Raw genomic sequence first — 20,861 nt, forward strand, 5'->3', positions numbered from 1 at the left:
ATTTAAGACCTGCAGCTATTTCAGGACACTTTAAAAGCAGCCATGGAGTGATGTCTTCCTCTTTTATTCATACACAATAAATCTATTCCCAAGGGCCAAAATTCACCCCAATGCAGAGGACCCACGTGCTAGCCTATACTCCACTGGGCTCAACAGGCAATGAAAAAAAGCACGTGGGTGGTCTACAACCAGGCATATCACCATTTGCAGAAAGTTTCAAGGGAAAATTAACTACTTCTGCACAGCTGCAATGATCTTCAGACAAAGGAGAAGAAAATCAGAGACCACTGCAAGAGAGGAAACTGGTTTGGTAAGTTAGGTAGCAAGAATGCAGGAGGTTATTCTGTCCAATTGCAGCTTTAACAATTATCCTTGCACAGCACAACTGCTTTTCTCTCTCAGACTTCATGTTGTGTCCTGAAAACTCAGCACTCATCGAACTCTGCTCACTGTGCATTTGTCCTTCCAACACAAAACCAAATTCCCATAGCAGCTTTGCCTTTGTTTGAAATGAAAGTGAGACATATTTACAGGGAGTCTTGGTGAAAACACATGCCAATAGAAAGGAAAAACTGAAGAACAGGTGCTAATCTCAATTATACTACATTTATTTATGCTAACACTTTATACTACATTTATTATATTCTAACACTTTTAACAGTTATTGTTTGTTATTAAGTACTGTTTCAATACCTAATAAAGGTGTGTTCTGGAAAGAACTACACACAAAGTCATAAAAAACCCAGAGAACATTTCCTATCTGACAGTTAATTTGGCTTACTAATAAAACGGTTTGTATTCTAAAGGTGAAACCAGTAACAAGAAGAAATAAGAGACTTACCAAAGAAAGGAGTTATAGAAAAGTAAATCAGGTGATAATGGTTATAGGCCTCAATCCTAACATCTTTCCAGATTCCTTGAGTGGGAAAAGAAGGGCCCCAATCCCAACTAAATGAGCATTGCTCCTGGAAAACAGAATGATTATGTTACAAATGCCTGTTTTTCACAGAGACATTGATGCCGTGCCAGAAATAAGACATTTGCTATCTGGAAATAAAATACTGACATGCACTGAAAGAATTTTTCCAGTTTCCATAAATCCAGAAAACCTTACAGAATTTTTTTTCTTATTTCACAACCAGAACTTGCTGCTACTATCTGTATTATACAAAAAATTAAATTCTGTATTAAACATCCATGTAAGGAGAAATTTTGTATTACCAAAAGAGCAAAACAACACGGCATACCACCAGAAAAAACTACCAACAAAACCCCAAACAGTAAAGATCAAATAAACAAGGAGATTACTCTCAATTCAGCTGTGAATTATCTTACTTTGTAATGTCAGTATATAATTGTATACCTAAAAGACAAACTAAGCAGAAAACTGACAATTATAAATGTTACAGTATTCTAGAAGAACAGTATCAAATTAAAAACCATATATGAAATAGTTTATCTCCTATTTTCAGTTTTAACACCACAGAGTAATACAAGGAAAGAAATGGATATGTCTGGAGTATTTGTGTAGTTCAGTCATGTTCACTGTTTCTCCCCTTTTTATGGTTCTCTTATTCAAAAACAAAGGGAACAAAAACATGGTTGAGAAGTAGCTTAGTTCTGGTACTAACATCAGAATAACTGTCAGAATTATAAAATGCTGGTCAGGCAGAGAAGTGCATACACTAATTTCCATTTAGCTGTTTTCAAACCTGGTCAGACCTCTACTTAACAAATCCCTTGACAACATCTATTCAGCTGCCCTCCAAGTTTCACACAGCCCCAGCCCCCAAAGCAAATACAATGGATCTCCTAAAGTCTTGTACAGTGACACACAATTCTAAATTTAGAGACTAATAACTTACAGCCAAGGCATACTAATTTGGGCAAACCACATTGCACAAGCCTGGCCTATCCCTTGCGTTGCCAGTCAGCCTCCCTGTCTATCAAACTGCAAAAGAGCCTTCCAGGAAGCAAACACTGCACCTATTTCAAACACAAAACCAGGGATATATTCTTAGAAAACATGTCCAATTGGAAATCATTTTCCCCTTATATAAAATAAACAAATGAATCACTGACAGATTGGCAGGTTTCACTAAAAATACTGCAGAGACTGCTATCAGAAACAGTACGTCACAAGAACAGTATGCCTGTATCACTGGAATACATCAGCAGTGACAGGTTTGGGTTCTGCCACAAACTCCTACTCAGATTTAGATAAGTTTACTGCACTTAATACTGCACCTGAAATGTGTAAATAGCTCTCCATTACTTTCAGGTGGGAAGCCACCAGCTTATAGCAGTGTCCTAGTATGTTTGTTTAGTTTTAGATGTGACATTGCTGCTGTTGTAGCCAATATTTGGAATTCAAAATGTTTCTGGAAATTTCTGGAGCAGTTTCCAAGCACAGTCAAAAAATTCATTTGAGGAAAAAGCACTAGGGTATTTTCTAACAAATTTAAAGGTAAAGTTCAGTGAAGCATAAAATCATTCCAGGTCTCTTTTGCTCTATAAATAAGACTCCAGCTGAGTAAGTGCCCTCTTCCTTGCAAGCCTCTCCTTGCACTGATTTCAGAGAAACACAGTGGACTCAGAAGAACTAATAAACTTTCTAAAAGGTAGAGAAAATAAAAGTAGCAGCAAGCAGAAATAAAGACAGCATCTTAATCCTAAAGGATCTTTCCAGGACAACATGAAGTCCATGTTTACATTAATAAATTTTAAAGGAAATCATATCCAGGTTTAAATATCAGATTTACAGAATCCTAGTTATTTTTTGAGGAGGCTCTAGAAGGACTTTATCCGAAAGTTTGAGAATAATTATCAAGAAAGGCATTTAAGTGGAGACAAATATGCAAAAACACCCAAAAAGAGAAATTAGAAAATAAGATCATCTAAACATGACCTCTATCTGCTGCAAAGCTATCAGAAATACATGAGAGTTTGCCCTGAGTTGTTTTAACAGCAGAGAAGGCATATCTTAAATCAAAGTTTCTGAGTTTTATTCATTTATATTACACAGTTGTTTTCATTGAATATGTACATGTAAGTCACGCTTGACAACACTCATAAGATGAGAACAGGTTCCCTGTTAGGTAACACTTCTTGGGACAGGCCAGAGCTCCCCAGTATAAATAGCACAGCACATGAGCAACAGCAAACACTCACAAAGCTGCTTGGATGAGATTTTTACAGCCCTGGCTATAACACACTGGTATTTGCAACAGTGAACTCTATTGTCAGCATACATTGCTAAACCCAGTGAACCAAAATGGAATGATTACACATTTCCCAATGCTGTCCTGCCCTCTTAGCAGCAAGTCTCCTTGCTGACTCTTTGATGAAAACAGCCTTTCAAACATTCTTATCACTTAGATATGAAGCCTGGCCTTCTCATGCCTCCTGTATTGTCAACATACAAGACTACAGGTTTCCAGGGGGGATGGGAAAAGGAAGCTGCAATGAAAAATATGCCCTACTTATAAAACAACAATGCAGGTTTCAGAATACAACTGTAAGGACAGCTTGTGGTGCATTCCTCTTTCCCAGCCTGAAGCCAGAGACAATTCTGCCCCTACCTTCCTGATGAAATTAACGTGGCACTCTCCTTTCTGCACAGGTGGAGGGCACGCCGGGGGGATGCTGTGTGCTTTGTGACATCTGCTCTGCTCCGCTGCGTATGAAACGGCTGACAAGAAACGGACCTCAACGAAATTGACCTCCTGGATCACGCTGGTAATATCAAAGCTCTAGGACAAAACACAGAACAAAACCATTACAGTGCTGACATTTATCTATGAGATTTATAATCACTATTACATGGGGATTTTAATACCATACATATATTATTCAAAAGCTTTTGAAATACACTCTCAGCGTGCTCTGGTTTTGAAAGAAAAGAAAAGCTTCTCTGTAAACTGAAAAAAGAAAATACACAGGAATGTTCTAGATAGAAGGAGATGTTTCTGGGCAAACCACTTTCCTCACACCAAGCTCTCGTTGCAGGCTGCAGCACTTGGCTTGCACAGAGAAGTACCTGAAGGACAAGGACAGCAAGAGAATCTTTACCCTCATTTCTCATCCAGAACCCATCTGCATCTTTGGAAAGACACCTTATTCCAATTCAGAGAGCTGCTCCATACAGGAGTGCTTTCAGCTAGCACTGTGCGGCCAGCTCCTCTACCACAAGGCACTGAGCTGCCTTGTCCATGAATGCTGCAAAGCTGTAGTTCATTCCCCAAAATGAAATGAGTTGCATTCTAGTCCCCCAAATGTAAGACACACATTCTATGCCAGCACCAAATGAAGCATTTGGGGGCTTCCTCACCAGGTCACAAAATCCCCTTCAGTGTGTCTGGAAAACAGGAGAAACGTTCCATTTCAGAATTATCCTGTGCTATCAAGACAATATGGTTCCAATGGCTAACACCCATTTATTCCTCAGAGTGCACATTGATGAAAAGCCCAGTCTTGGCAATTTTTCTTTAAATTGGGAACACCCAGCTAGAATCACTAACTTCTGTAGCATACATCAGGATATTAGAAAGCAAATAGCATTCCCCAGACCAGAGCCTTCAGAGAGTCCTTCCTGCAGATGTTGTTGCCATGTGGAACAAGTGAACAAGGCACAAGCCTGGGTCACGGTAACCCTGGACTCAATTTAATGCAGTACACTCTAGTTTTACAGTGAAGGCCATTTCATGAATTGTTACAATCTGATACAAAATGAAGTTGCAGAAATATGGACAAAATAATACCACTTCTGAACTTTACAGAGCCTGCTACTGACAACCTTTAGATACTCTCCAAACAGTAAATAATTACAATTTCATAAAAACTCTTATGAAATTTTTGATTTCACTGATGGCAATAGTAAGTCAAAGAGAAACTAAGTGGTTTGTCCTAGGTCACACAGACCCAAGTGGCAGAATGTCTTATGCCTCAGTGCTTCTGCAATAAAACCTGCCAGAATGGTAAATGCTGAAATATGGAGACACCAGATTTCTTTTGTAATTCAGTTATTCCAGTTATCAATCTTCCCTTAATCCTTCAGATTTTTTTATTCTTTTAAGATTACCTTAATACCAGAATAATTTTATATTTTAAAGCTATAAAATTAGTTTGAATGTTTTTGCCATTCTCAAGATCGTTCCATAATGAATACTCTCGTACTGACATAAGCAAAGCTCAAAAATGCAAGACAATGTTATCCAAAGTACCATATTAAAAATAAACCACCATCTTTAAAAACAAAAACATGAAAACACACACAGGCTTTACAGCACATGCATTTTCATTGCAGTATTGAAATGTAAACCATTCTAATACCAATTAGTAAGCAGATTTACAGCTAATAAAACAGATTTAAGCTTATGTTTTCTTGGAGGTGGGACACATCCCAAGAAACAAGACACATTATTAGCTGAATTGATCCTCTTGCATTGGTTCTCTCATTTAGGACAAGGCACATTCACCTCCAGATATGACCCTGTTGCTAGTGAAAAGGTAAGTACAGTTCCTAACATTTACCTGATTACACATGCAGTCCTCAACTCAACACTTTCTGCATCCAAGCACCTACTTTTATGGGTACTTGAATGCACTTGCTCAGAGAGAAAGGGCTTTGAGGCAAGCACAGAAGCACCGTCACAAAAAAACACATTACTTACATATCTGTTGAACATGTTGTCTGTTCTCCCCAGAGTGACATTGTTGAGCAGGATCAGTGCTACTGTATCTACTCCCTCAAAAACCAAATTCACTTTCTGCCACTTTCTACAGAAGAAAACATACATATGAAAAACTGTCAGAATACCTAGATTTAAAAACACACAGGACACAGACAACATAAAAATGTGTATCACTATTATACTAGCTGTTGCTTCAGCTTTTTGTAGCTACACTGTACCTTTAAACAGTCAAATTAAGATGACAGCTGAAGTAGCTCAAATCAGCATGTTCAAGAACACATCAGGCTCACATACCCACCTGATGTTAGATGGGATAGCTTTCAATTAGCCTAAGTACTATCTTTTTTTCAGCTGACAATTCATAAGTAATTTTTAACAATCAATTAAAAACATAAAAAAGCAACAATTGAAGTGTTCTGTAGCAAAAGCTTTGCAGCTGCACATGATTGCATAATATGTTTTATCAGATACAAAAGTATTAAGCAGATTTTGAGTGGATGGATTAACTTGCAATTCTGCATGAAAGATGGCACAGAACTATTTTAGACATATCTTTACTGCATACCTGATGTCAAAAGGAGTTTTGAACGTCCTGCTGTAAGTCCAGTTATCTAGTGAGATCCATCTGTACATCACATCATTAAATCTATAGTATGGATCCTAGTAACAGACCAACAAAAAGAAAATTACATTATTTATTTAGTTATAGTGTTACTACATTAAAAGCATCACACTATCCGTTAGATGAACACTTCTTATTTCAGTCAGTCTCCAAATGCAAATTTCACCTTAGTTAGTCCTGATATTCCTTTTCACCCTTAAAATTTTACCTGAAAGTAAAGCTTTAGTAATATTTGACTTCATTTATATAGCTCAAATCCCTATCTGATGTAATCACTCAAACTAGAAGTTTGAGCAGGATTTGTTTTTACAGAAGAAATTACTAGTCTGGAAATTAACCAATAAATCCAGAGAGCTTGTGACCTAATGAGAGGAACAGAAACATGATCACACTCATAATTATGGAGAAAGTAAGACAAATAGGATTTTAAGAGGCAGACAAACAGCATTTTAGGCCTCTAGGGACAGCACTGAACAAATCTCTAGTTTAAAGTTATTGCAAATAATCCAGTTGTTCCTTGTCAGCTAGACTTGCTGTGGTAAGGATAAAGGAAATTGTTCTATGTGGGGAGATGGAGAAAGACAAGAAGGAGAAGCAACATCATTCTGGCTTTGGTAAAAAAAACGAAATGGCTATTTTTGAGAATAGTATTGCATTTACACCAAAGGTGTCCTTCTCCCTTTAACCACACTAGCTAGAAAGAACAGAAGGCACAGTTGGTCTAAGCTACGTGCTCGGCCTTTCTGGCTTCATACTGCATTTATTACCTTACAGTGGGTCACCCTCACCCAGCTTAAGGGGTCTGACACCCCGTGGCCTCACACCTAACACAAAGGCAGCAGAAAGGTCATATCCCATGTCTGAGAGCAGAAAGGCACAGTGTCCCATCCCCCGTGTCAGGGAGCAGAAGGGCAGTGTCCCATGTGCCAGGATCAGCAGGGCAGTGTCCCATGTATCAGACAGCAGTAAGGCAGTGTCCCATGTGTCAGACAGCAGAAAGGCAGTGTCCCATGTGTCAGACAGCAGTAAGGCAGTGTCCCGTGTGCCAGGGAGCAGAAGGGCAGTGTCCCATGCCGTGTGACAGTGCCATACCCAGGTGCCAGCTGAGAGCTCTGTTCCAGCCCCTGCAGCACTGCCGGGCTGAGCTGCTGCCCCAAACAAAGGCCAGTCTCTTCGGGCCTGCATGGCCCAACTCCCCTCAGAGAGAGGGGAGCTGCGGTAGGGTGTGCTTTGACAGGAGTGTTCTAACAGCCAATACACTTAACTCCCACCCTGAATATCCTCAGTCACACTGAAGAAAATCTGCCCAGCATTTTTTTATTTCCTACTTGCTCGAACGTAATTTTTCTCCCCATTTCAGGAATCAGTATGCATAGTTACAACATTTGGAATTTGAAGTCTTCTGAACAAAAAATGGTCCTGTACCTCATAATTGTTTTACAACAAAAAGGATCAGGCTCCATAATAAACATATAAACCTATTCACATAGCAGAACAAAATCATAACATTTAAATGACTCTCCTCAGCAGCACAGACCCTTCTGGAGTCCTAAGCAACACAAACATCATTCCTTGGGCTCATACAGAGGGAAAGGTGTCACCCTGCTTCTACATGCCATGCTCTGTCAAATTTCTTACTACAAGGGAAGAGTCAAAAAGGAAAAGCCTTGTCACCTGAGTAAAACTGAGACCTCTGTATTGATAATACAGTGTATTCTCTAAAAGTTAAGTCATCATGAGCTTACAGGAATATCACTGAATTTTAAGACATTCATTCCATTACTTTTGGTTAATATATCTCAGACTTTTATTGAGATGCAAAAGTTAAAGCCAAGAAATGCATATTAATATGCAAAACTTAAGCTCGTAAAAGAAACTTCACTGAGATCATTGTACTGAGATGAGAGCCAAGCACAGAATGTCAGAGACCGTGAAACCCCACAATATGTACTTTAAAAAGCACATTTTTAACAACAGTCTTACTTTAACATTATATACCATCTTATATATGTTTACATATGCATACATATTCGTATTTAACATTACATATTCTTTTATTTCACATTATGCTTTGAAAAATGTGCATGTTAAATTTCAATCTTTGCCACTTTTATGTGTGAAATATTTAACAAACCGCATGAGAGGAAAGTTGCAAATGCACTACCAACAGCACACTGTAAAGCCATTTGGTTAATGGTTAAACAATCAACATCAGTGCTTCAGCAAAGATGCACAAAAGAAACCTGCACCATTTCTCCCACAAAAGCACAGATACCAAGATGTTAACGAACAAAGTCCTGACTTCTGGAAAACACAAAACTGGTTGTCTAGCAGCAAAAATGCAGGAATATTTTATCAAAGGCAGAAACGGGCTCTTACAGGAGCTTACAGAGTGACATGTTTAAATCTCAGAATATACTGAAGATCTTTTTCCCTGAAGGAGCTTTTTTCTTTACTAGTCTAAAGCCTTCAAACTTCAAGAAATGCACTGACTATTGAAATAGGTGTAATAGAAAGTGCAAATTAGCCCTTCTGACTCACAGGCATCCACCCTTTTAGATGGAAAGCTCACAGTTCCGTGTACCTTCATGTAAAACTTAACAGTTTACTGATATCATTGCTACCTAACCAGTAAGACAGCTCATACATCACATAAAAGCTATTAAATGCTAATAGCTGGTCAGCCTTTTTAACCATGACAAATGTTGAGTGTTGTAAAATCAGTCGTGGCAGTGTCCAAGCAATGCTTTTAAGATAATTCTCAAGGTTCAGGAGAAACACATGATCACAACAACGTCCTCTAAGAAAGCACAATTACTTTGCCAATACACTTGTGATGTTATTGACTTTTCCATTATTAAATACAATTGTTCTGAGTGCTGGAAGATGTAACCATGTAAGTCAAATTGTTTGGATTTCTCTGAAACAGAATTTCATCCCACGTTAAATCATTTCACATCAAGATGAAAGGCTTAGTTCAGAAAAGTGCATTTAAAAAAAAAGACAAATTTAAATCACTTAAAGGCACAGGGAGAAATTGAAAAATGGTAGGAAATAGGCTGCACACCTATTAAATACACTTCACATTCAATAGCTCAACAGCTCAGTGTGTTCCTGGAAGCAATTCATAGAGGGGTGGAGTCAATTATAGTTATTTTTAGATCCCACCAAACATAACAGCCTTGCATTTCCCTGCTCCCTGCAATTTGGGGGAAAAATCTGAAGTATTCAAGCTGCCTGCCTGTTTGTTCCCTGCTCCCAGACTCAACGCTGTAAGGAAGGAGCAAATCACCTCCTAAGAGGAGGTTAAAAGCCCTGCCACAGATCATCAAAAGGATGCAATTTCCAGGTCGGCTACCAGGACATCAGCAGGACTTCAAAAGCACTGGCAGCACTACAATGAAGGACCTGCCAGTGCCCAGCTGGAAGCTTCTCCTTGCAATGACTTTAAGGGGATATTGAAAAGCCACGGTGATATAAGCTAAGAGCTTCTCCTGTTAAGCAGGAAATGGATGAGCCATGAACACAGGAGAAGTGAGGCTCCAAGCCCAAGTGAGGGAGCAGTGGTGCCAGGCATACCCTGGCCCACTGACAGGACACCTCCTGGTCACCCAGGATCCAGGAGTTCTGAGGGGCATGGCACAAACACCTGAATGACAGCAGACAGAGTCAGCTGTACCCAGGTGGAAGATCTGCATGAAATAAAACGAAATTTAATAAAGAGAACAAAAACCAGATTCCTCTGCCTTACCCTGCTTTTGTTATGCTATAATTCAAAGTCACCTTACATGCTCTTCTCTCATAAATTAACTCTGCTGATATTTTATCATGTACACCGTAAGAAAATTCTGATGGTGTAACACATCACCAAAACAAAATTTGCAAGTCATGTTTCATGATTTACTGAAAGTTTAATGATTCTGCTTTGGGTAACTTCAGATGAAAGCTAAGTAGTTGATATATACTTATCTATACCCATGTGCTCCTTGACATCACAAGCGATAGCAGTCAGGACATTTACATAATCTTCACAGCTTGAAGTCAGGCTAAATTAACAGCAGTGATGAATGGATCATATCCTTGGAGCATTAGTTTTGGCAGTTCCTCCTAAAGTACCTAAATTTCAGTAGCTGCTCTCAGAAAGCAGTAAACTGAATGTCACTGTCAATGTTCAGGATGTGTCACAGCAGAACACTAGGCCAAATATGACTAAAGAGTTAACATAGTAATACCCACTGCTTAATATTATTTGAATACTTGGATGTATTTAACAGACCACTATAAATTTTACCTCTTTTAACACCACAAGCTTTTGAAAGAAAAAATAAAGTGTCCTTTAATATTTATGCTAAGTTTTACTAAGGGTTTTGAATGTTTGCATGTGTTCTCACAGTTCAGCAGAGCACCTGTATGTCAGTGGAAAATAATATAATCATCAACTGTTCCAACAATGAATGCCACCTAACCTGAACAGAACCATAGGATATCAAATGGAATTGTTACTTGGCTTGTTCCAAAAAAATCTAAGTTGTGATGAAGTGTCAGAAAATAAACAACAGCGTATTTTATACAAATACAGAACAAGCTACAGAAAACCACACCACTTTCCAGAAATGTAGAGCTATCAGCTATCAGTGCATAAACTTCTGTCTCTTCTAATAAATTTTGATATCCAAGTATGACCAAGAGCACTGTTAGCTTCTCTGCCAAGTGCATGCCCTTGTCTAACAGGCCAGAACATGCAGAATTACCCAGACCCTGTATCAGCATCACACTTGCATACCTCTCATAGTACTCCATACAGGTCTAAGTGACAACTGAGAAGACAGAACAGCCTTATGTATAAATGCAAATGGCTGTCGTATGAGAAAATCCAACTACAACAGCCATATTCCTCAGAACTGGAAATTTACAGGAGTCACCTGCCAGCAATAAATGGCATCGTGCAGAACCTGGACAGTATGTGGTAGAGGATGCCTATTTCCAGCACACAGACTTAATAAGCAAGTTACATGGGGGTACACATGGCTTACCAGAACAGTGCCTGAAAGAAAATACTACACTGACAGTGGTCAAAAGCAAAACTTTCAGTCAAAATGGTTTTGGCAAATCTTTTCCCACAGCTGTAGGGTTAGTAAAAGATTCACTGCAAGTTTGTAAAATGTCTGCATTCAAAACCAAGCTTCGCTCTAACTTTATGTGACTATTATCTTTCTCTATGTGCACTTCTCATGTGTTTTTTTTAATTTTACATGTAAATAGTAGTAACAGCTACAGTGTCTTAATGAAATGTTATTGAAACAATCATGCCAAACACATACTCTGATGCAATCTCCTGGCCCTAGAGCTTTTATCATAGTTAATCCAGCATTTGAATTATATTGATTGAACACGAAAGAAAACAACACCTTGGTAGGAAACTCAAGAGTCTTCCCCAAGAGCATTTTTTGAGACACATGCATTTGGTGCAGCCAAACATGTTCCTCCAATGTATATTTTATGAGCCAGAATAAAGATATCTCTAGAACAAATGCTAAGAGGATCCAGAGAGATGAGTAATGAACCCTCAGCATCAGAGAGATGTTTTTCAATTCAACTGTATGGCTTGCACAGCAGATTAAAGTAAGGCTAACGACACGCAATCAGCTAGAGCATCCCTGTGCAAAAACAGTTTGTGTGTCGACCTAAATTTGAAATGATCCACACAATGATAAATGAATTGCTTGCAGCCTAGTCTTGCAAACTAAGCCATGGTCTGAAGGCTTAATATTCATCAGCTTCCCCCTGCTGCCCTCCTTCCCCTCACTGTGAGATGCCCATTAAGTTACATTGCTGGAGTAGGCCCTTCCAGACTCTGCTTTAAATTTCTTTTCTGGGTGCTAACCCACTGAGAATCTCATGGATACAAAAGCAAAGCATGGAGTGAGATTTGTCACTTGCAAATTACACAGAAAAACAGCATGTAGATTTCACCAGGTCGCTGAACATAGGGGTCCAGAATGATTTTGTTCTCACTAGCTTTGTTCTCCTATTTCCTGGTACAGCTTTTCAGACCAATCTCCACTTTTGATTACAAGCTGGGTTACTGATCTAGTGACATCTTCTGTAAGATGAATAAAGATCCTATGTTCCGTTGCAAAGCATAAAAGGAGCAAATGAAAAAAATACTTAAGACCAAAACTTGTATTTAGGCATCCATAATAAATCTACTTCTATACCTGACACAACACCAAAAAGGGCTGATTTCCAGAGATAATGAAGTCTGAAAAATGGAGCAAACAGCTCTATGCCTCTACAATTAGGGCAGTGTGCATGCTTTTGTACAAATAAGAATATAGGAACACGATTTTAGGCAGCTGCACTTGAAAACCTTTGGTCACATTCACTGCAGGGAAGAAACCTCAGGACAAACAGCTGAGCCCCCCTCTGGAGCATGAAGCCTCACACTGCAATAATGAATGATGTCACTGACTCCCTCCAAACAACCAAGGCTTGCTGCTTTGCAGAATGCAAAGCATTTACCACCATCTGCAATAGATTTCAAGTCTGCTAAGGCTGCTTCGCTGTTTTGGTACGGTCTGCATTCTATCTTTTAAACAAAGATGTAATTTTGAAACAATTTAGTTATCCAAGTGCAAATTTGTCTGAATGCCTCTTTCTGTAAACTGAGCTTTGCTAAATTGAGTAAGAATGTGTTTACACTGACTTGAGTTACCTGCACACACCTATACATAGAAACAGGTTACCTCATTCTAGGCTTGGAATGAGCCAGACACCAGCTGGGTCCAGTCCAGAGATCAAGCAACCACACTAGTGAAGCATTCTGGCTAACTCAGCACTTCAACAGCAACATCACCAACTTGGCAACAGCTTCCACTTCACCAGCTGTACCAGCACGTGTTCGGAGCAAGTTCTTACTTGTATTCAAGTAAACATGTTCTAAGTGACCACAACCAACCATCATCGATTTAATTAGCCAAGCACCCACTGCTGCCCAGCTGGCTGACTAAGCTCTCAAGCCTCTGTGCAGGCTTGGGATTCTGCCCAGGCACATGAGAGTTCATGATCCTCATTTCCAAATATACTGCTAAATTACAAGTCGGTTTGCAGCAATGCATTTAAATTAGCAATCACATCTTCTCACTCCGTCAGTGTACTTAGTGTGAGTAGTTAAATGCGAGTCTTTCATTACATCACTGTCTTGTGTGCCTGAGTCAGTGCATTGGTCACAGTTTCTCCTGATGATTATTCACACTTCTTGCAGCAACACCTCCCAGCACAACCAAACATCCCAGACCTTCAGTTCACCTCGTGCACTTTTGCATCAGAGAAACCAGCACAGTTCCCTTCACTGATCCTCCACATAAAGACTCCCTGCCCCCTGCACATTTGACAACTGTAGAAGAGCCCTTCTGAAACCTTAATTCTCGATGTCCAAGATGTCACATCACTTAGCACACAGATGTTAAAACAACAGATCATCATAGCTCTGCCTATCTCCTTATAGCACAGTTCTTTTTCCAATGTTGATGCTCTGTATCTGGCAGTGACACTCTTTGGAATCTATTATTAGTGCTGGGATTCCCAACCTGTGCCAACATAGAAAATGCTAAAATTATCCTGCCCAAATGGTGTCACTTTCTCCTTTTATTTCTCTAATTTTAATCACAGTATAACAGGCTGAAGGATAAAACCCAAGAAATAAAAAATACAAAATGCATACATTCAGCATGTTTTTTAAAATAAATGATGCACAAGAACAGCACCACTGGGCCCACAATAAAGGAGGGGTAATATGATATACTCCCACCATACAACAGTACATTTTCCAGCACAGAACTCTCTTTATCATCTTTATAGGTGACTTTGTTAACTTCACTGAGTTTTAATTTCTTTCTTTGTTCCAGGTACACAAGAACCTTTTCCTTGTTTCCTTTTAAAAAGGCATCTTATTTCAACAATGATCCAGTTAGTGCCACGTTTCATGTCAGGTCTGAGTCACAGGCACCTTATGCAAGTATCAGATTACTTTGCTACCCATCTGCAACAGCAGTTTTGAAAATTTTTCCAACAAAGTGGTTGCTGTGTTTCTGTAACTTTAAAAATCTAATAGAGACAAGTGTAAACAGAAGCAAAAAAAGTTTCTTCAGAGTGTTAAGACAGAAGTTAGTTCTTTAAATTTAAACTTCTTCTGTTTCACACTATATTTTCCTTAGGCAGAGTGGATGTATATGACCTCCACCGTCCTTACAGTCCCTGCAAGTTTTAAAAGGGCTTTTTAATGGGCTGAATTCCCTAAACATATTGCATCAACGAGTCAAACTTTAGGAGCGTGTGTTTAACTTTCCATTGTTTTGAGGTACCACTATAGGTAGGCATGACTTACACACTGTGAGGGTATTGCAGGTATCTGGTGTCAGCACCTTGGCTGCGTGTCAAAACCACAATCTCACATACTGCAAAACTTCCATTTGTACCCTCTGCCTTTTGCGGGACTGAGGACACGGCAGCCACCAGAGGAAGCCTGGCCGCTGCCCCGGCGATGCCACCCACGCCTGCAGTGGCGGGGCGGCTGCGGGACGGGGCTGTGTTTTGGAGGGCTGTGTTCTCCCCTCCGGCCGGGGCTGCCCACGGCGGGAAGGGCTGCTCCAGGGCCCGGCTCTCGGCGTACCGTACCTGGATGAGGCCCCGGCAGAGCAGCGCGGTGTGAACGCAGCCCGGCACCTCCGCTCGGAGCGACACCGAGCCGTTCCCGCTGCGGAGCCGCCAGCTCCCGCGCAGGCTGCGCACCTCCGGGCCGCCCGCGGCCACCGCCAGCGGCAACAGCAGCACCGGCAGCACCGCGGCGGGACCCATGGCGACAGCCGCCCGAAGCAGCGAGCTGGGGCGGTGCTTCCAAGCAAGGAAAGGGGGAAGAGGAGGGAGGACGCCGGCGCTGCTGAGGGCGGCGCTGCGCGCGGGGCCTGCGGGCGGCCGGGGCGGCGCTGCCCGGGCTGAGCGCGGCCGCGGAGCGCGAGGGACAACGGCCGGGCCGCGCTCAGCCCCGCCGCTGCCGGCCCTCAGCCCTGCCCCGGCACAGGGGCGGGTCGGTTTTGTTTGTTCCTCCAAGAGACACGGGGGAACAGCGATGAGAGGGGCTCTAATACGGTTACGAGTCTCGCAGATGCAGCAAATGCACTCGGAGCTCTAGAAAACGGCAGGGAGGCGGGAGGGGATGAGGGAAAGCTGTGACGACACCACAGTGGGTTCTCAGTATTGGCTCCCTCGAGTCGTGAGGCTTTTATATGGCCTCAGACTTCCACATTCTTTTTTCCATAAAATTACAGAGGCATATAAAACTGTACCAAACGTCATGGACATCTCAAAGTACTGTGGTTTCCTCATAAAGCAGGGATGTGGATTTTGTGTATAAAAATAGAGTAAATTCCTCTGCAAAAGGACAGAAGCATAGCTCCTAGGAAAGAACATACAAGAAGTATGGTTTTCAAATCACACTGCAGCTTTCCTGTGTGCCCTTGCTAGGTTGTTCCCTTCATTCACAGCCCAAAGGCAGGAATTAAAGCAACAAGTTTTTAAATTGCACCATGGAAGGCCTTAGTTCCTCTTCAGGTGTAACACCCACGGTACTTCATGCTCTGCTCCCAGTGCACCGGTGGTGCAAGGGGGTTCTAGCTCACCTCCATGAACTGGGAATGTTTCACACCAGACTGACAAGAACAGAAACACCAGGGTCTTGTTTAAGCTCCTGGCTCTCACACACCTATTTCAGCATACTGTAGGAATCCACCCTAAAATTTGTCTTTAAGGCATGACTGAACATGGTCAACATGCCTATATATTTTTGATGCAAATCCTTTCAAGCTGACAACCGTTTGTTTCAATGCAATATAAAAATGTCAGTCCTTCCATTCACCTTAATAAAAAGTACACAATCCAGGCACAGGTAATTTTTTCACCTGTGAGAGCACAAGAGGGAGTGCAGTTCTGAAAAATACTGACTCAAAGAGAAAGATGGTAGCTGATCCTTTTTTATCTTAAAAAATTTCTGCCACCAACTTCAAAAAGGGATAGCTGGGACCCCACACTTTAGGGCAGCAGAAGGCCATGCAGAAACTTAGCTGATAGAACAGTTACCATACATGTAATTTTAAGACAGAGTAAACCACATTCAATACACTGACTAACTGAAATGCTGGTCCCATTTCAGTTCAATTCCCAGCGGTCTTTTAGTGAGATTGCCAAAAAAGGCCATCATCCTAGATTGAGTTACCCCAACTGGCTTTGCATGCTGTAGAATTCAGTCAAAATTAGCATCTTCTTAGCTTTAAGAGTCCAGACTATAAAATAATTATACATTAATAGTATAAAGCCTTACTCTGTTTCTGTCCTCATCTGTCAATCAGTAATGTTTTCAGGGCAATCAAACATTTCAGTGTTCTTTCCTTAAATTCACTGATACAACAATAAAACCATTTAAACCTTATAGTGCTGCTTGAGAGATCTTACAGGATATTATTTCTCAAGAAGCAGATTTACAGTTGTCAAAAAAGAAACTGCCTTTTTTTTTTTTTTAGTAACTCTTTTCCAGAAAGTCACGTGATAGGTTCCCAGTCAGAAGGAAACTGCATTTCAAGATGTTTACTGTACTTCCATGCTTTGCCTTTTATTCTTTCTGCTTAAGACTGATTGGAGCAACACACACACCAAAAAACCTCAACCTAAAAACAATGCTGTAATTAAGTATTCTGAGAACATGCTGTTTCCTTGTTCAAGGTTTATAATTAAGTTAAATCATGTCTCATTTTCATGTCCCAGTTTTAGGGTTTGTTTTTTGTTTGTTTGAGGGTATTTTTAAACAAATGACATTTTTGCTGTTTCAAGATATGAATTTTAAAGGCTGTGGTTTAATATTTTTAAATCTTAAGACATAAAACAAGATAAACCAAGTTCTTTTACTGTGTACTACATTAACCCTCTTTCTGAAATACCACAAATTTAGGAGGTTATTACAATTCTTATTTTACGATACTGCAAGCAGATATTCTTTATCAACTAAGACAAAAAGCAGAAGGCAAAACCATGCCTTTGGCTCTACAAGAATAATTCAGAGCAGTTCTACTGTAGCTGCCCAAATTCTGCCATGTTAATCCATAAGTCCTTTGTTTCCAAATGCTATGCAATCTCTATCATTACAACAGGCTGCTGCTATTTTCTCTTTCAAATTCATGTTCATTGAACTTATGTAAAGGTTTTAAACAAAAAGGTTCTCAGATTTGGATGCAGTACTTCAAGATATTACTGCCACCACCTGTCCACCCTGTAACCATTGTTCTGCTGAAGGTAAACACCTCTGAAGGCAAACAGGACCTGTGCTCACAGCAGTCTGTATCAGGGCATGCTCTCTCTCACTTTGGGTAACTGTGTGCTGCTGAGGATACCACCACCACAGACCATTTGTCAAAGATGCAAAGCAACTAAAGGATCATCTACCTTAGGGAACTTTCCACAGATGCAGCAATGTCACTGTATACATGTTTGTATGAGGGCAAATACCTTCAGGCAGCACAGAATATCCAGAAGAAAGCCCCACAGATCCTCAACATAACACCAGACCTCTGTTTTCTGACTGCATCTGCAGAACAGAACCCCTGTGCAGAACACTTACTCTCTGGAGTAAAGACAATATGATGCAGGGAGCTCTCCAACTATGGATTTCTAAAGGACATTATTCTGTACTTGTCTTGAACTCCATCCAAAAGGACATTAAAAATAAAATGAAGAAATAAATTAAGATTGCTTTTAGATGAGGATACTATAAATACATCACTACAAGAGAATGTTGTAGTAGGTTATCATGAGCAAAATACAAAGTGACAATCTAAATGGTAGGCTTGGATTTTCTTTCATAATTACGGCAAAGTCTGTAGACCACTGCAAGGCAATTTCCTTAGCAAACAAAATTACCCAACACCAACAATCATGAGTAACTAAAAATAAGTATGTAGAAGGGAAGCTATGGCTCCAGGCAAATGCTGTAATGGAAGGGGAAAAACAAAAAATATGTAATAATAACTTTAAAATTTCAGAAGCAGAAAGACAGGTGATGCCTTCAGTATAACCTTCAACTTCATCAGGCATGCTGGGGCAAAAGCCTGCATTTGTACCTCCACATAACATCTTGCTTTGAGATGCATTTAAACCAAAGATTTAGGTGTCAGGTCACCACCTTCCACAGGCACAAAAAAGCTTAAGGATCTTCAAAGCCAGCATGGCCAGATTTCTAAAGTCATGTTATTTAGAAGATGGAATTCCCACAGCTTTCATTCTCTTTATTTTATGAACAATCTTGAATCAATCCTAATCTGTTTATAAAATTATGTAACACTGATCATTGCCATTTACCTTTGTTTCATAAGCAATAAAATCAGTGTCTTGTACAGCACTGTCCAAGCTCCCCTTCAATTCTCATTAAAACTTACTTAAAACATACAGATTCTCTGGCACTTACAGAAAATAAGTACCACAAATGCAGACATTATGAAACAGGTTGCTTAGCCTTTCTTAGAAACTTAAAACTAGACAGTCACCTGTGACCACAGTACAATGTACAACTTGTTCCTGAATGCCTAAAGTGAAATCCCTCAACATGTGGGGATCTGTAGGGAGCAAACTTTCCCCCGTGATGCAAGTTGGAGAGGCTTCACTGAGCTCGTGTGCGTGGCACTTTACCAGCTGAGAGCAGGACATACCAGATAGATCACACTACATATGAAGCACACTACATCCAGCCTGTTGTTTTAATGAATGTTTTCTGTGCAGGTGAGTATTAAAAGAATGTCAACAAAGGTTTGTAGCTGATAAATTGGATGAGTAAATGTAAATGGATTTGGAGTTGCTGAAAGAGCTGGGAGCTTCATTTCTTTCTCTAACTTAAGTGACTCCAAACAAACCACTGGGGCAGGTCAGGACCTCTGTTTCTCAGACCTTTGGTATGGCTAATGCTCCTGGCTTCAGCCCTAGGACAAATTCTGTCCCTTTATTTCTACCAAAATGACTCTAATGCAAGCACCAGAGAATATTCAAAATAACTTTACTGAAAACTGTAGGTACTCGAGAGACACCTTTTCTTCCCTCTTGAAAGATTATTTCATCACCTGTAAGAATTTCCAGAATTCTTAATCAACAAAGTTCTCACTGAATCAACTCAAGCCCCACTTAGACAACAACATAAGCCAAGAGCATGGCTACACAGGCAAAAATATCCACTTGTCTGAATTATTCCAGTGAAAACCCTTGTACGTAAGAGGGCTTCATCCTTATGCAGTCCGGAAAGCTACATGCCCTGTCACTTGCTGCACTGGTACAAATGTCTCAGGAGTAACATTTACAGAAACTGACTCTTGCACATTCATGAAACAGGCATACTTTAATATGGGCTCTATTTTTTTTTCCAAATGACTTCATACATAAACAGCACTAAAAATACTACTTTATATATACACCCATCTGTTAAAAAAAAGCATTATGTGCTTGATTCTCATGGCAACAAAAAGGAAAGGACTACTGCAGTATACAAAGAGTACTGGAAGGATCAGAGAATATCTCAAATTGGAAAGGACTCATAGTGATCATCAAAAGTCCAACTCTCTTCTCCTTAGAGGACTAAACCATATGACTAAGAGTAACACCTACATGGTTTTTGAACTCTGTCAGGCTTGATGCTGTGACCATTTCCCAGGGGAGCCTGTTCCAGTGACCAACCACCCTCTCAGTAAAGAACCTTTCCCTAATGTGTAACCTGAACTTCCCTGACACACCTTCAATCCATTTCCTTGTGTCCTCTCACACTGTATAACTAGATCTCTTGTTTTGGTACTAGTCAGAATTTTAACATTCTGATATTTTCACTGGAAGAAGGGAAGGCAGGCAGTCGTTTTATGCCTAGAAACATTTAAAAAAGAGCCTTAGGGATGTGAAAAGAACCTTGTCTCTTCAGCTAAGTCCTTGGTGAGGGAAGGAGTTCCCTTCAAGGAGTGGCCATGCTAAAATACTACTCACACACATTTTGTTTACAGCAAAATTCTCAGCCCAGTGGATCCAAATAATCTGGTGCTCAAATTAGTCCCTATGCCTTTGATTGCTGCTACAAATGTCACTGTTCCATGGAAGAACTCTTCTCACCACAAGGACTATAGATAAGCACAAAGGCAATAACAGCCCATAGAGAGGTTCTAAAAACCACAAGACATCACTGCCTGGAATCAATCTCCTCCCAGATTGTTTCAGCAAGAGCAAAGATCTTCAGCTAGTCTGAACTAGTACAGATCTAATGAAAGGACAAAAGATGCAATATAACTTCAATTAAACCTTGTATTAAACACTCAGCATACATTTTGATGTGAACAGAACATTTCACAGAGGTGCCACAATATTCTAAAGGTATTTAAAGTTTTAATTAGTGCGTTGAAGAGTGAACAGCCACCTAAGCTTTTGGCACTTTTTACATATTAGCAAAATAAACAGCATTTAGCAAACAATCATTTCTA

The 20,861-nt window shown here is 40.2% G+C and overlaps 1 protein-coding gene and 1 long non-coding RNA gene across 4 annotated transcripts in view; one reads left to right on the plus strand and one right to left on the minus strand.

Moving 5' to 3' along the window:
- The window catches only part of MANBA (mannosidase beta), a 51,927-nt gene extending 36,673 nt beyond the window's left edge, over positions 1-15,254 (minus strand). For 2 of the 3 annotated variants that reach the window (XM_039702001.1, XM_039702000.1), the window contains exons 1-5: positions 14,992-15,253; positions 6,259-6,353; positions 5,673-5,778; positions 3,582-3,752; positions 842-965 (exon numbers count right to left, since the gene is read on the minus strand). In XM_039702001.1, coding sequence (XP_039557935.1) covers positions 842-965; positions 3,582-3,752; positions 5,673-5,778; positions 6,259-6,353; positions 14,992-15,171 — 676 coding nt within the window. In that variant the 5' untranslated portion in view covers positions 15,172-15,253. Of the gene's footprint in view, positions 1-841; positions 966-3,581; positions 3,753-5,672; positions 5,779-6,258; positions 6,354-14,991 lie in introns of all 3 variants that reach the window. The other variant, XM_039702002.1, reaches the window with a different exon arrangement.
- LOC120498831 lies at positions 3,341-10,022 on the plus strand. The gene is made up of 4 exons (XR_005626759.1): positions 3,341-3,517; positions 3,623-3,738; positions 5,462-5,508; positions 9,578-10,022. It is a non-coding gene; the product is annotated as an uncharacterized LOC120498831 (long non-coding RNA).
- Positions 15,255-20,861: the final 5,607 nt, after the last annotated feature.

This window comes from Passer montanus, unplaced genomic scaffold (genome assembly GCF_014805655.1).
Source record: "Passer montanus isolate IOZ18808 unplaced genomic scaffold, ASM1480565v1 scaffold151, whole genome shotgun sequence".
NCBI lineage: Eukaryota > Metazoa > Chordata > Aves > Passeriformes > Passeridae > Passer > Passer montanus.